The sequence below is a fragment of the Lampetra fluviatilis genome, chromosome 8, assembly GCF_964198595.1.
Source record: "Lampetra fluviatilis chromosome 8, kcLamFluv1.1, whole genome shotgun sequence".
Taxonomy (NCBI): Eukaryota; Metazoa; Chordata; class Hyperoartia; order Petromyzontiformes; family Petromyzontidae; genus Lampetra; species Lampetra fluviatilis.
Window position 1 is genome coordinate 4,131,163 of NC_136282.1, and position 14,180 is coordinate 4,145,342.

At 43.2% G+C, this 14,180-nt stretch overlaps 1 protein-coding gene across 2 annotated transcripts in view; it reads right to left on the bottom strand.

Annotated features, from left to right (window-relative positions):
• Positions 1 to 14,180, bottom strand: part of METTL25 (methyltransferase like 25) — a 35,465-nt gene that overhangs the window by 16,440 nt on the left and 4,845 nt on the right. Inside the window, exons 2-5 of one of the 2 annotated variants that reach the window (XM_078858887.1) lie at positions 10,174 to 10,317; positions 8,183 to 8,289; positions 5,398 to 5,498; positions 3,192 to 3,840 (exon numbers count right to left, since the gene is read on the bottom strand). In XM_078858887.1, the coding sequence (XP_078715013.1) occupies positions 3,192 to 3,840; positions 5,398 to 5,498; positions 8,183 to 8,289; positions 10,174 to 10,317 (1,001 nt within the window). The remainder of the gene's footprint in view (positions 1 to 3,191; positions 3,841 to 5,397; positions 5,499 to 8,182; positions 8,290 to 10,173; positions 10,318 to 14,180) is intronic. The other variant, XM_078858888.1, reaches the window with a different exon arrangement.

A 14,180-nucleotide genomic window follows, 5' to 3' on the forward strand; every position in this document is an offset into this window, starting at 1 on the left:
GTCTGATATGGCTGTTGTTCACAATTGCACCAAAAAATGAAATTAAAATATCAAACTCCTAGCCTGCAAGGTGGCCAAGTGATGGCAGTACAGCAAACAGGTTCCTGATTTGTATATGCATGATTTTAGAGATTCATCATTTGATATGCATTGCTTTTTTTCAAGTTCTGTTTAACTCTCAAATGCAAACACTCATTATATAGGGATTGGCAAAATGTACCATTTCAGGAACTTTGTGAAAAAGTTTTCTGACCTATTGAAGCTTTTTAAGAAAAAGGACCGTATAATATGTATGGCTATATTATATTAAGCTAGATCAGCAGTTTGGTGCAAGTGGGTGCTTGCTCGTGTGGATTTGTCACGGACAAGGCTCGATAATGCAACTCACTACTCTAAAGGATGTCTGCCAAAAAGATTACAAAGCTGCAGCGTGTACACAATTCTCTGGCACGTATCGTGACAGGTACTGCAAGATCTGACCATGTCTGTCCAGTGCTCACCGAGCTGCATTGCCTTACAGTTGCCAAACGAATACATTCTAAGGTCACACTCATTACACATAAAGTGCTTGCCACAAATGAACCAAAATATCTTGCCGATTTCGTCAAGGAGCGTATACCATCACATCTGTTCATCCTCGCAGTGGCTTCAGGCTGGCCATCGAACAAAGACGGTCACTGCATCACACACTTTCAGATGCGCTTCTGCGGCCTATTGGAACGCTGTTCCTTTCGATATTAGGAAGCCACTAATATGCACTATTAAATCTAGATCGAAAACTAATTTCTTTAGAACTAATTTTATGTTTAGCTTGCTGTCCTTTCCCCGCACCTCCGATTAGCATGGCTGGCTACGTATAGTGCGAATGAAGTTCAACATATTTACATACGACCCTCTTTTGTCTGTGAAACTTTACCACTTTGCAGGCCCTTGGGGGTTTATGGTAGCCAAGTTGAGAACCCCCCATAAAAAAAAACATTTCTGTGGCCTCTTTGAACACTATAGTCCCTCACTTAAAGTGACTGCTGAGATTGCTGGTATCATAAAGCAACCCAAAACGCAAAGAGATCTCGCAATAATGGTACCCAGGCGACGTTTCCCAAGCTGCCCTCCGACGTGAACTTTAACCTTCTTCAAAAAGAAAACGGCCATTAAAATCACGGTCAAGAACTTCGAGTGACATCACTCCCATACATGGCCATGCATCATTGTGGCGGTGTCAATATGGCATCGATAGGACAAGACCCTGACAGTGATTATAAAAAAAAATAATTGTTCTCAATTAATAAGCTTTAATCTCGTGGTGTCACACATGCCGGGACACACAGCCTCGTTACGTATCCTACAGGAGCTATTAGTTTCTTGGGTCACATCTTGTTTTAATACTGTAACATGCACCCTATTCATTCATGTCCATAAGTATATTTTAAAAATCTGCTTGTGTACCTATTTGTCCCAAAAAGGTTAGACAAGGATGGGCCAAGAAACGCAGATGCCGTGAAAGCATTTCAGAAGTAACATCTTGGTAATTTTAGTGATCGTCATCATCACAGTCTTGCATTTAGTTGTTCATGTACAACAGCTCTAATGATGCACATCAGGGAAGTGAAGAGGCCTACCAGCAGCCACAATGTACAAAATAGCTTACCACCACACCGCACAGGGAAGAGATGTCAGAGAATTACTTAGGTCAGAAATATTGTTTTGTTAAATCCTGCTGACGATTTTGGTTGCAACCACAAGCAGACCAGGCATAGGTGGACTTCGGCCAATTTTCTCTCCCCCCCCTCTTTAACGTGTAATGCTGATTGCCCAAACTTCTCGTGTGGTAGGGCTATTTTTCATGCATTTTTTATTCCATGTAAGCATAAAGGGAGACGACCCTCCAGCAGACAGACCTGAAGGACACTCAGTGTTGCGCAGTAAGCAAGTTAGCTCATATGTCTTAGCCCAAGCAATTAGGAGGTAAAGTGTACCTCCTCTATGCCACTGTCATTTAATTTGAAAGAATGTTTTATGCTGCGTCGACTTAAGGAAGGTTACCTCTGGGTGATAATAATAAATGAATGACAAAAAAATGTTGCTTCGCATAGACTGGTGAAAAATGCAGTACAATTATGCACGAGTACACTATACACGTACGACAATTACAAACCACAACTCATGAGGTTTCTAGATCTTCTTGCCATCTAATGCAACAATTTTATACCAATGTTTTACTTTCTCAACAATGAATGTGCATCAGTCAGGTCGGTGAGAGAATCGGCAATCTTAAAAGGCAACTTCCAAGAGAGAGGGTCATTGTGAAGAGTGAGAGTAAATGATATTGAAGAGAGTGAGGGATGAATAAGAGTACTATTTATAAGCGTCTCCTTGAAAACATCAACATAGGGACCTCTCCCCAGACAGAAGCATGTGCTGGGGAATGGCCCAGTAAGAGACACCACAGGACCTCTCAAGTTGTCAACCGAGTAAGGCTCTATTACTCCAACCAGATGTTGCTCATTACACTAAGTTCGTGAGTTGCTAGTGTATTCAGAGACATACCTAGGGCCTTTTGAAAACTCATTTATTTAGAATTGTTCCCCCACAACCTCCGACTAGCAGTTATCTATGTACGGTGTGAAATAAGTTCAACGTACATACATATAAAGTGTGGATACGTTAAGAGTTAAAGTACATTGCATACAATGGGTGTTTGTGTGGTCATTGGAAACTATTCTGAGATAATTGAATTCACCAACCATGAGAATCTGTTTTTACTATGGTTGGCCACTGTTGAGACACATCTAATCGACGCTCTGAGCCAACCAAGAATCCCGAAGTCCACAATAAAAATGTCACTGCTTGGAGTAGCACTAATGACTAGAATATGAAGTCAATTATCATCCTTTAAATGCTTGAATGAAAGTGAAACTGATATGTACACCAATGCTAGCCACAATCACCACCCTCCAATGACATGAAGTGAAATATCAGCAACATAAACCAAACTCCATTCATCGTCTTCAATTTAAGATTGTCTCCCTATAATCCTCAAGGCAATTTTACTGAAATGTCAAGATCTTCCTTTCCTCTGAGTGGCAGTAAAAAAGAAAATTCACTCTTGTTTTTTTCTTAAACGAACCTGCTCCTGACTGTGCTGACCATGCAAGTCAGCAGCACGTTGTAGTTATAAACACAGACGTTACCTCCATCCCTGTAATGAGCTGCCCAATCTCCGTGTCAGGAGTGATCCAGCAGGTGAGGAGCGTCTGTGCGTTAACGCCTCCTTCCTTGCTCGACTTGGCCTCGAGGTTGACTTGCTTCCTTCTTGCCCTCTCTTCCACACTCAGGTCTTTCGGACGGAGATCTTGCACTTCCATAATTTTTGTAAGTTCCTTTAGGAGGAGGTCCCCCTCGGGAGAGACATCTGTGCCAATGCTTAAGGCCACACCATCTCGATTGTTAAAAAAATTATTTAATTCTGACGAAGCTACAAACCCTTCTTCGGGTTTAACGTTTGTTCCAGCAGACTTATTTTGCATACTTTCTGTTAAGCTCAAGCCATTTTCATAACTTTGCGTGTGGTCATCCGAGGACGTTTCTTTACATCCATTAACGGTGCCTTCATTGCAAAATGTCCCTTGTTTACACACGCATACTTCAATGGTCGATGAAGAACTGAAGTCGTTGGCCGTTTCAAGCTTGATCACAGCTCCACGAGTCTGCTGTTTGCAAGTGTTAGATTTGTCATTGGGCCCTGGGCTGCAGGCTGCAGATTTTTCCTCCGGTTTGGATGCCCGCTTGTTATAACCCTTCCAGAACTTGCCCAGTTTGCGGTTCCGCTCTGCAGCCCCCCTGAAAAAATCATCCCAAAGCATTCACAACGGTTAATCAGTGTTGCAATACTCTTTGCGGGTTTTCTGTATGTGTATGTATTATACAACCGAGACATGGCAGGGCCAGCCCAGTGTGGCAGGCAGCAGAAGCTGTTCGATGCCAACTTCGCAATGAATCAGTTGAGTTTGTTTACACAGTTACTGAGCACAGACCCAAAACATCAAGCAGGCAGCAACAAGCAGCAATATCAAAGTCGTAGCCTTACATGCATGGTGAGGGTGACATCACTAGGCACTTGTGCCAAGTTTCATATCAGTTTATAATTGCATATATAAAAAACTAGCTGTACTACCCGGCTTCGCCCGGGACTTGGATCCACCACGCCCGGCCGCCTTTGTCTCCCCAGTGGCGATGTTCACACACCAGTTACTCGTTTGAGGCTGAATCGGCCTAGGAGAGGCCCAGGACAGGTTCAAATAATCGTCACCGGGGGTTGGCCGTGATCGGGAATCGAACTCTGGTCGCTGGGTTCGTAGCGCAGCGCGCGAACCACTATACTACCGCTCCAAAGACAAAGATCCCCCATATAGCTTTAACAGACTGTAGGGGAAAGTGCTATTATCGAGCACCTATGAAGGCCGGTACGGCACACAAGGGGGTGAGTGACAGCAGCACGCCCGGCCGCCTTTGTCTCCCCAGTGGCAATGTTCACACACCACAGCAGTTACTCGTTTGAGGCTGAGTCGACCTAGGGGAGGCCCAGGACCAATTCAAATAATCGTCATTGGTGGTGGCCATGAGCGGGAATCGAACTCGGGTCACCGGGTTCGTAGCAGAGCGCGCTAACCACTACACTACAATGCGTTACGCTTCCACATGCACGGATTACGTGATAGATTTCACGTAACAGCTCACTTGCCGTGCATAAATTATATGCATTATTGAGCCCCCCCCCCCCCCCCAAAAGTGTATTTTTATAATTTTTGCATGGTGTACAGTCTGGAAAGTACCCACATGGCAAATTTTCAGTTTGCTGCATGTCGGGAAGTACACTAAACATTTTGACCAGACACACATTCACAACTTTGCCTTTTATATATATGGAGATTACACGTCTCATTGAATCTCAAGACTCTATAGGGAAGGTCAAGGGCAAAACGGAGTGGACTGGAGTCGTACAACGGAACGAGACATTTTAAGGTAGACGCGGAAGCTCGGTGGTAGATGGTGTTACAATAACCAAATATGGGCAGGATGGTGACATTAACTATATTCAGGCAGAGTCGAGGTGGGGTACACCCTTTGTTTTTGTATAGGAATCCAATAATGTGTTTTTTATTTCATTGGCCATGTGATCAATGTGGGTCTTGAGAGACAGTTTTGCTGTGCAAGAGCAAGCTATGCTGAAATTCAAGAGCATGACCACCATTCCAGGCACTGCATTTGTATATTTTTATTCTCATCCCTTCTAGCGATGTCAAACGTAGACGGATTGATTGAAAAGCAATGCACAAATGTAACGCTGAATCAACTTTCAAATGCCTTGTGCTGTAGTTATAACCGGACAGTTCTCACCTCGTGTTGACAGCAGATGAATCGATGCCAAACACCCTCAGGCCAAACTGCATGGAGAGATAGGAGCTTAGGTATCCTTTTCCAGAGCCGAGGTCTATCACCTGTCGCAAAGAGTCAAGGCAATAAACAGAATGCCAAATCAGCGTATTGGAGCCTTAGCATTTGAGCAATGTGACCTCAGAACACTGTTTTTTTGTCGAGTACATAAATAACACGCAATCATCACTTTAGCTTGGTAATTAGAAAGTAATTAACACAGCCTTAAAAGTCGTGGTTGATCATTCGATAGAAAATTGTCTAGAAAGTGGGTCGATTCAACAAGGTGACATCAATATGATCGATAGCTACACAAGCATAGTACCTGTTGCTAGCTAATAACATTTCCCAGTTGTGTTGTTTAATTGAAAACATTAAGATTTGCAGTGACCATTACTGCATGTGAAGGACCAATCATTTTTCCATCTTTAACCCAATGAAATTCATTTTGTGCCATGTCATGAGACAATGCCATCTGAAACACTCACAGAAAGCAGTAAATCACCTTGTGTCAGATGACCCCAGAAAATGTAAATCATAGAACTACTTCGGAGGCCCCTTCAGTAGTCCATTTCTCAACGCTAGGTGGCATTCCTTATCTGCACTGCCAAGAGTTTCATCATCATCATCATCAGCCATGATAAATCCGCTGCTGGATGTGCGTCTCTCCAAGCCATTGCCATCCCTCATGATCCCGCGATGCCACAATTTATCTTACTCCTGCACACAAGCGGAACTCATTCGCGACATTTATGTGGTGGTCATAGCGCTGGGGTATTTTACATCCTACGGCTGCCATTTAATCACCATCCTCATCCATCTGCAATGCGTCTTGGCCAAGCCCACTATCTTTTATTAAAAGTATTTGTTCTCTGATCCACGTGTTCGTCTTTCTCTCTCTGTACGGTAATTTCCATCATGCAGCTCGCCATGATTCATTGTGTACGTTTAAGCTTTTCTTCAGGTTTAAATATGATCAAATTGTAGTGAGCGACTTCCAAGACACATTTATTCTCACACTTCAGGCACAATCACTGGGCAACAAACACATATACACGGCTACGCATAGCCGACCCATTTACACAGCCCCATCGTCGGCATCTAACTATATAGCTGGCTGAGTAACATAACGACGACAACGATGGGAGCCGTGCAGAGGATCGGCCACGTGGCTGACGATGAAGAGAGATGACGGCGAACACAGCGACAGCAGCCAAGACCCGGGACCCCACAACAGCCCCAAACCCTCGGTCACGTACCCCTTATATACTTCCTGGCGTGGCCAGGCCCCTCCTCCGGCCACGCCCCCTTCCAGAACCTTCGAGCAGGTTACCGGAGCTTCCCGACTGACCCCGCCTTTTACCTTTAACCCAGTTACGCCCCTCTTCTAGTTGGTTAATAAATAACGCACCCATACTCGTGATTACCCCTCCTGGTTCAACAAATGGCACCTTGTCATTACAAAATGAATCCAGCGACAACTACGTAACACACGTTCTGGGTCAACTGGCCTATTTAGCTTTTGCCGTATCATTGCTTGTCCCATCTCACAACCTCCGATCTGCCTCAAGTGGGCCTCTGAGGCGAATGTCGCTTCTCTGTTGCTCCAGTTTCCTGGAATTCACTCCCCTCCTCTCTCACTGCGTAAGTTGGCATCAGTGTTGACTTTCTGTTAAAATCTGCAGACTTTTCTCTTTCTGTGATTCTCCCGCACCTTTGAATGTCCTTTGTACACGTAATGAATGTGTAATGGGTTCAACTGAGTCGCAGACGTAGACTTTGGAGGCAACACATTTATTCAGTTCCAACACACAGGGTAACTTCCCCTTAACAAAATAACAACCTAAGGTGGTGACCACCCGGCTAACTACACTAGTTACTACGTAACTGCTACTACGGATCGGGACCAACGACTTCGGCCCGGGTCCACGTGTTGGAAACTCGTTGAACGGACATCGTAGATGAAGGGTTTCTTACAGGATGAACAACAACCCTGGTCCCTCTCGGGACCCGGCTCATAGTCTCTGTGGCGTGGCCAGCTCCGCCCTTGGCCATGTCCACCTTCCAGAATCCTCAGGAAGGATCTGGGTCCCAATCACGTGACCCCCCTAGTCCCCTCTTGGGGACCCCCTGTAAACTCAACCAGTCACGTGTCCTCCCAGGTCAACCAGAGTGTCATGGCCTCACACAACCCTATCCTTCGGTCGGCACCCACACACCCTGTCTTGTAGGGTCGGCACTGCACTTAAAGTGTGGTGCCATCCAGCGCTATTATTCAGCGCACGCCTTGCCCCTCTAGGGCCGGTACTGCACCCACAGCATGGTGACATCCAGCGATGTCACGATAAATATAATGGTGAATTGAAATTAATTTTGTCAGGAAAGAGACACTGAGGCAAAAACTCTCATTTGCCAAGGCATATTGGTCATGAATGATCAAAATGAAAGCCAGAGACACGATTGTTTAAAACATACCACTTTTATATTGCTCATGGTTTATTTGATTTAAGCCTCCTTTTACTCATCATGCCAATATCAAATGCTTATTCTGTACCCTTTGAATATCAATTATTATATCAAGTCTCTATATCACCTATAAATACCTTTGTGAAGTGCAAGACCAAATTTTGTTGCGTGCAAAAGGACAAGCTTTTGTTACAGGTAAAACAGCCGACCTGGCTTCCAAACACAAAAGATATCACCATGTACAACCCCACATATCTATGGTGTGACCCTACGTGACGTTTACCTGTGATACATTGCATTTCAGTGCCAGCGTTACCACCATTCTGGACATGAGCTCCACCTCGTGTGACTTCTTGGTGCTCATGAAGTCCTCAGGTCTGGCTGGAATACCTACACAAGCAGATCATACAAGCAGAAAGCTTTACTTAGTCACATAACCTGTACTTTTAAAGCAGCTACATCACAATTTGTGTGGGGGTATCATCATCAAGAGTATGCCAAGTCAATTTCAAAACTGTGCCTCATTGCACAAGAAGCATTGGCCTATGGTCATCTCCATTGGTGGCCCTATGCCAACAGTGGCACTTGTTTATTGGCAATGGAAAGATTATGGATTGAGTTGACCACCAAACTGGCATTTGAGCTTGTCACCTTCAGAGTTTGGTGTGCCACAGCACATATTAAAGTGGATTGATTACAGCGTGCCGTCTGCTATAACGTGAACCACAATTCACCTTTACAAAAACATTATTTGGATAATTTCATGAAACTATATGCACATTTTTTTAATTAGCTCTAACCACATTACAATTTAAAAGTATTATTCCGAAATAGTTGCAATTTATAATTTATACGCAAACTACTCTACATTTCCAGTCACTCGTGTGTCCTTCAACAAAGTGCGTAACCTTGGAGTCATCATTGATTTTGAGCTCCTGTTCCCTTCCCACTCCCACGTATCTCAACTCCACAGGACCTCAACCCTTGCCCCAGATGGCCTTCATCACACCTTGACTCAATTATGACAAATGTGTTTTCTAGGGCCTCCCCAAATCCCCTATGTTCCGAATCCAATGGATAAAAAAAGCCACCACCAGGCTTCTTACCTGCACCTGGAAATACAATCACATCACCCCAGGACTCTGATCCTTACATTGACTCCCACTCCAGGCCCGAAAGAACGTAAATATCGTTCTAACAATCCTTCATGTGCTCGCCCCTGCCTATACTTCTCCCCTCTCATCTTGCTCTACACTGCTTCTCTTGCTCTCCACTGTGAAAGCCCTAAGGTAACGTGGCTTTATGAGGGGGTTACTCCTGTGGTGTGGAACTCGCAAGCCCTGATAATTCATTCATGCTGCCAAATCCTGTGTGTACTCTGCTCCTGTGCCTATGATTGCCTCCACTGAAAAAAAACGAATGTCTTCATTTTCTTAGTGAAGCACCATGTCCCACTATTTTGTTCAGTGCCTTGAGAGGCTGTTGCACTTATACACTGTACACATCTAAAGTGGATTGCAATTCAATTGTATCCCTTATAAACGATCAAAAGTAAATTTGCTAATGAAGACAAGAGCTGGTTAACTCATTAAAAACCATGCTGCTGTATATTGCACAAAATGGGGTATAATTAACAGTTATTGTGCATGAACGTACATGGAACCATTTGGCTCAGTTGAATCGACAGGTAAACGTAATGTACACACAGTACACAGTGCACAGGCAACAACCGTTAGGGGGGCCCTCCTCTTTTTGGGGACATTCATTTAGAACGATTCAACACGGAACTGCAAATCCAGCATGCTAGCCATCACAGCCCCCTGCTCTAAAAAATCCGCCGTGTCAATGACTCAACATGTCACATGTTGTCCCTGTGCGGGTGATAATACATCACACGGACGCTGCAATCGCTTGTGCTCAAATAAAGTCCAAGGACACTTCTAAGTGCAAATGTGGTCAGCAACTTAAAACAACGGAACATCATTCCCCAGAAACTCTTTTTTTTATTCACTCCACATTTCCTATGCCATCATAAGGCATAATCACATCATCATCACAGCACTGTTTAGTAGCCTATAAAACTTTGATTTTCCTCCATAAGGCATCACATCATCAGTGTCCAGTACAGTATCCTATACAACATTGCTATTCCACCATAAGGGATCATCATATCATCATCATCACAGTCCTGTATAGTAGCCTATAAAAATTGCTATTCCATGATAAGGCATCATCAAATCATAATCATCATCACAGCCCTGTGTAGTCACTCACCGACTGATCCGTCAGTGCCAAACATGGTGAAGGCTTCATCCGCTGACACGCAGATGCCCAGGCCAGGGAGTGTATGGGACTGTGCCTCGTGAAGGAAGTGCTCGATATCCATTACGGCAGAGCTCGCTCCGCCAATTCCCTGTGCTAAAACAACACCAACAACTAATGACTTTGCTCTTCACGGCTGCTAATTAAATACATTTTTGCCAAAAACGTGCAGCTTCAAAGAAGAAAAATTACACAGGTGAAAGAAATAATTCCCAAGCTGAATGACACAACAGTTAAACGTCTGACTGTAGACATTAATTTATTTTCAGTCCATAAATAGTGAGGGAAAAAAGTATTTGATCCCCTGCTGATTTTGTACGTTTGCCCACTGACAAATAAATAATCAGTCTATAATTTTAATGGTAGGTTTATTTGAACAGTGAGATACAGAATAACAACAACAAAATCCAGAAAAACGCATGTCAAAAATGTTATAAATTGATTTGCATTTTAATGAGGGAAATAAGTATTTGACCCCTCTGCAATACATGACTTAGTACTTGGTGGCAAACCCCTTGTTGGCAATCACAGAGGTCAGACGTTTCTTGTAGTTGGACACCAGGTTTGTCCCACTCCTCTTTGCAGATCTTCTCCAAGTCATTAAGGTTTCGAGGCTGACGTTTGGCAACTCGAACCTTCATCTCCCTCCACAGATTTTCTATGGGATTAAGGTCTGGAGACTGGCTAGTCCACTCCAGGACCTTAATGTGCTTCTTCTTGAGCCACTCCTTTGTTGCCTTGGCCTTGTGTTTTGGGTCATTGTCATGCTGGAATCCCATCCACGACCCATTTTCAATGCCCTGGCTGAGGGAAGGAGGTTCTCACCCAAGATTTGACGGTACATGGCCCCGTCCATCGTCCCTTTGATGCGGTGAAGTTGTCCTGTCCCCTTAGCAGAAAAACACCCCTAAAGCAGAATGTTTCCACCTCCATGTTTGACGGTGGGGATGGTGTTCTTGGGGTCATAGGCAGCATTCCTCCTCCTCCAAACACGGCGAGTTGAGTTGATGCCAAACAGCTCCATTTTGGTCTCATCTGACCACAACACTTTCACCCAGTTGTCCTCTGAATTATTCAGATGTTCTTTGGCAAACTTCAGACGGGCATGTATATGTGCTTTTTTGAGCAGGGGGACCTTGCGGGCGCTGCAGGATTTGTCCTTCACGGCGTAGTGTGTTACCAACTGTTTTCTTGGTGACTATGGTCCCAGCTGCCTTGAGATCATTGACAGGATCATCCCGTGTATTTCTGGGCTGATTCCTCACCGTTCTCATGATCATTGCAACTCCACGAGGTGAGATTTTGCATGGAGCCCCAGGCCGAGGGAGATTGACAGTTCTTTTGTGTTTCTTCCATTTGCGAATAATCGCACCAACTGTTGTCACCTTCTCACCAAGCTGCTTGGCAATGGTCTTGTAGCCCATTCCAGCCTTGTGTAGGTCTACAATCTTGTCCCTGACATCCTTGGAGAGCTCTTTGGTCTTGGCCATGGTGGAGAGTTTGGAATCTGATTGATTGATTGCTTCTGTGAACAGGTGTCTTTTATACAGGTAACAAGCTGAGATTAGGAGCACTCCCTTTAAGAGTGTGCTCCTAATCTCAGCTCATTACCTGTATAAAAGACACCTGGGAGCCAGAAATCTTTCTGATTGAGAGGGGGTCAAATACTTATTTCCCTCATTAAAATGCAAATCAATTTATAACATTTTTGATATGCGTTTTTCGTAATTTTATTGTTGTTATTCTGTCTCTCACTGTTCAAATAAACCTACCATTAAAATTATAGACTGATAATTTCTTTGTAAGTGGGCAAACGTACAAAATCAGCAGGGGATCAAATACTTTTTTCCCTCACTGTATATGATAGTGTATTTAGATTTAATAAAAAAAAAATATTGCTGTAGTCAGAAATTTAAAGCAAAAATTGCATAATTGAATATCTAACCAACTTGTGAAAAAATAAAAAAAGCAGAAATGAGCAAGGTTTTTAATCTTTACAAAATGCGTCATATTAATGTAGCGTATTGCGTAAGTGACACAGAGCCTATTAATTAAACGGAGATGCATAATAAAACATACCATCTAACGAGACTATAGATACAAAACCAGGATGTGGGGCAAGTAGTAGTCAATGTAAATATCGTGGGCTCAGATTCACCAAAACGCTGGCTGAGAGTCAAAAGCCAAATGTATCGATAGCTTAAAGAGTCTCAGAACATAATTGTACTTTGTATGTATATATATTGAACTTCTGTCGCACCATATGTGGCCTACCATGCTAATCGCTTTTCATACTGAACCACAGGTCCCTTTTAAATATCATCAGAACATTGATGCAGAACTCAAAACGTCAAAAGTTGGTAGCCATCTCATATGAACTTATTATTCAAAATACAATCAACAAAAATGGTGTGTTAAGTAACATTTAGGCATCGGACGACATGACCACAATTAAGTATGAGTCTTAAATTCCTGCTCCAAATGACGCCAATTCAAAACTATTGGTTTGATTTTAAAAGTTTTTAATGTGACATCCCAAAATAGCCATCTAAACATCAGCTAAAAGCAGAAACGTTATTCGAATGAACAACAATACCTTGCTGATTTCAAGGAGCATAAACCATCATACAAATTCCGGTCATCCTCGCAAGCAACTTTTGGCTAACCATCGAACAAAGAGGGTCACTGCATCACGTGCTAGCAGATGCGCTTCTGCGACCGTCTGGCACGCTCTTGCTTCCTATATTAGGAAGCCACTGGAGCTATGCACTTTTAAATCTACATTGAAAACGAATTTCTTTAGAACTGCTTTTTGTGTTTAGTTTGTTGTCCTTCCCTCACACCTCTGAGTAGCACGGTTGACTACATATGGTGCAAAAGAAGTTCAACATACATACATACATACGGAATGAAATTGCAGCCTTTTTGGGGTTTTAGGAATACAGCGTCATGTGGCTCTCCTTGTAAAACAAATGTATGTTCCACCACTGAAGACAGGACCACCGGTGGATGTGAGTCCCACTCTTAACTTGTTTGAGCATGCCTCTTTGGAATGTTTCACCTCTAATTGTGTGAATCAAGCCTAGTGTTTACCTGTTTCACAACTACGTTGTTGCTCTTAATAATGGATAGAATTAAACATTGGGTTATACTCACTCAGAAATCAACTGTTGGTTTTCAAGGTTCATTTCCACAATACATCCTTTGCATATCAGGATGAGAATTAAACACGTAGGCTTTCGCGACCAATATTATTCATAATCAACGTTTTTGGGTTTAGATCGCGTTATTTATAAATGTGTCGTAACCCTCCACCACCCGACACGGCCAATCAGTAAAAAAGTGTCACGTTGACAAAAGACAAATAGTTCACTGCTTTAGCCCACCGGTGTGTTGAACCGTGAAATCACAACATTTACAATTTGAGTACGACGTTTCGCTGGTAATTGCATCCAGCATCATCGGGCAATTTGCCAGAATGGTGAGGCTCTGCTGTCTCCAGTTCTTATATAGAGCTTCTTATATAGAACTCTATATAAGAACGGGAGACAGAGCAGAGCTTCTTATATAGAACTCTATATAAGAACGGGAGACAGAGCAGAGCCTCACCATTCTGGCGAATTGCCCGATGATGCTGGATGCAATTAGCAGCGAAACGTCGTACTCAAATTGTAAATGTTGTGGTTTCACGCTTCAACACACCGGTGGGCTAAAGCAGTGAACTATTTGTCTTTTGTCAAAGTGACACTTTTTTACTGATTGGCCGTGTCGGGTGGTGGAGGGTTACGACACATTTATAAATAACGCGATCTAAATCCAAAAACGTTGATTATGAATCAGGATGAGATTGTTGAGATTTCACTGTTGCCTTTACATAAAGCACAACATTACAATTTCAGAAAAATTAGGCAAGTCAGATTTTTTTCAAATTCAGTTGTGGATATTTTAAAAAATCTAAG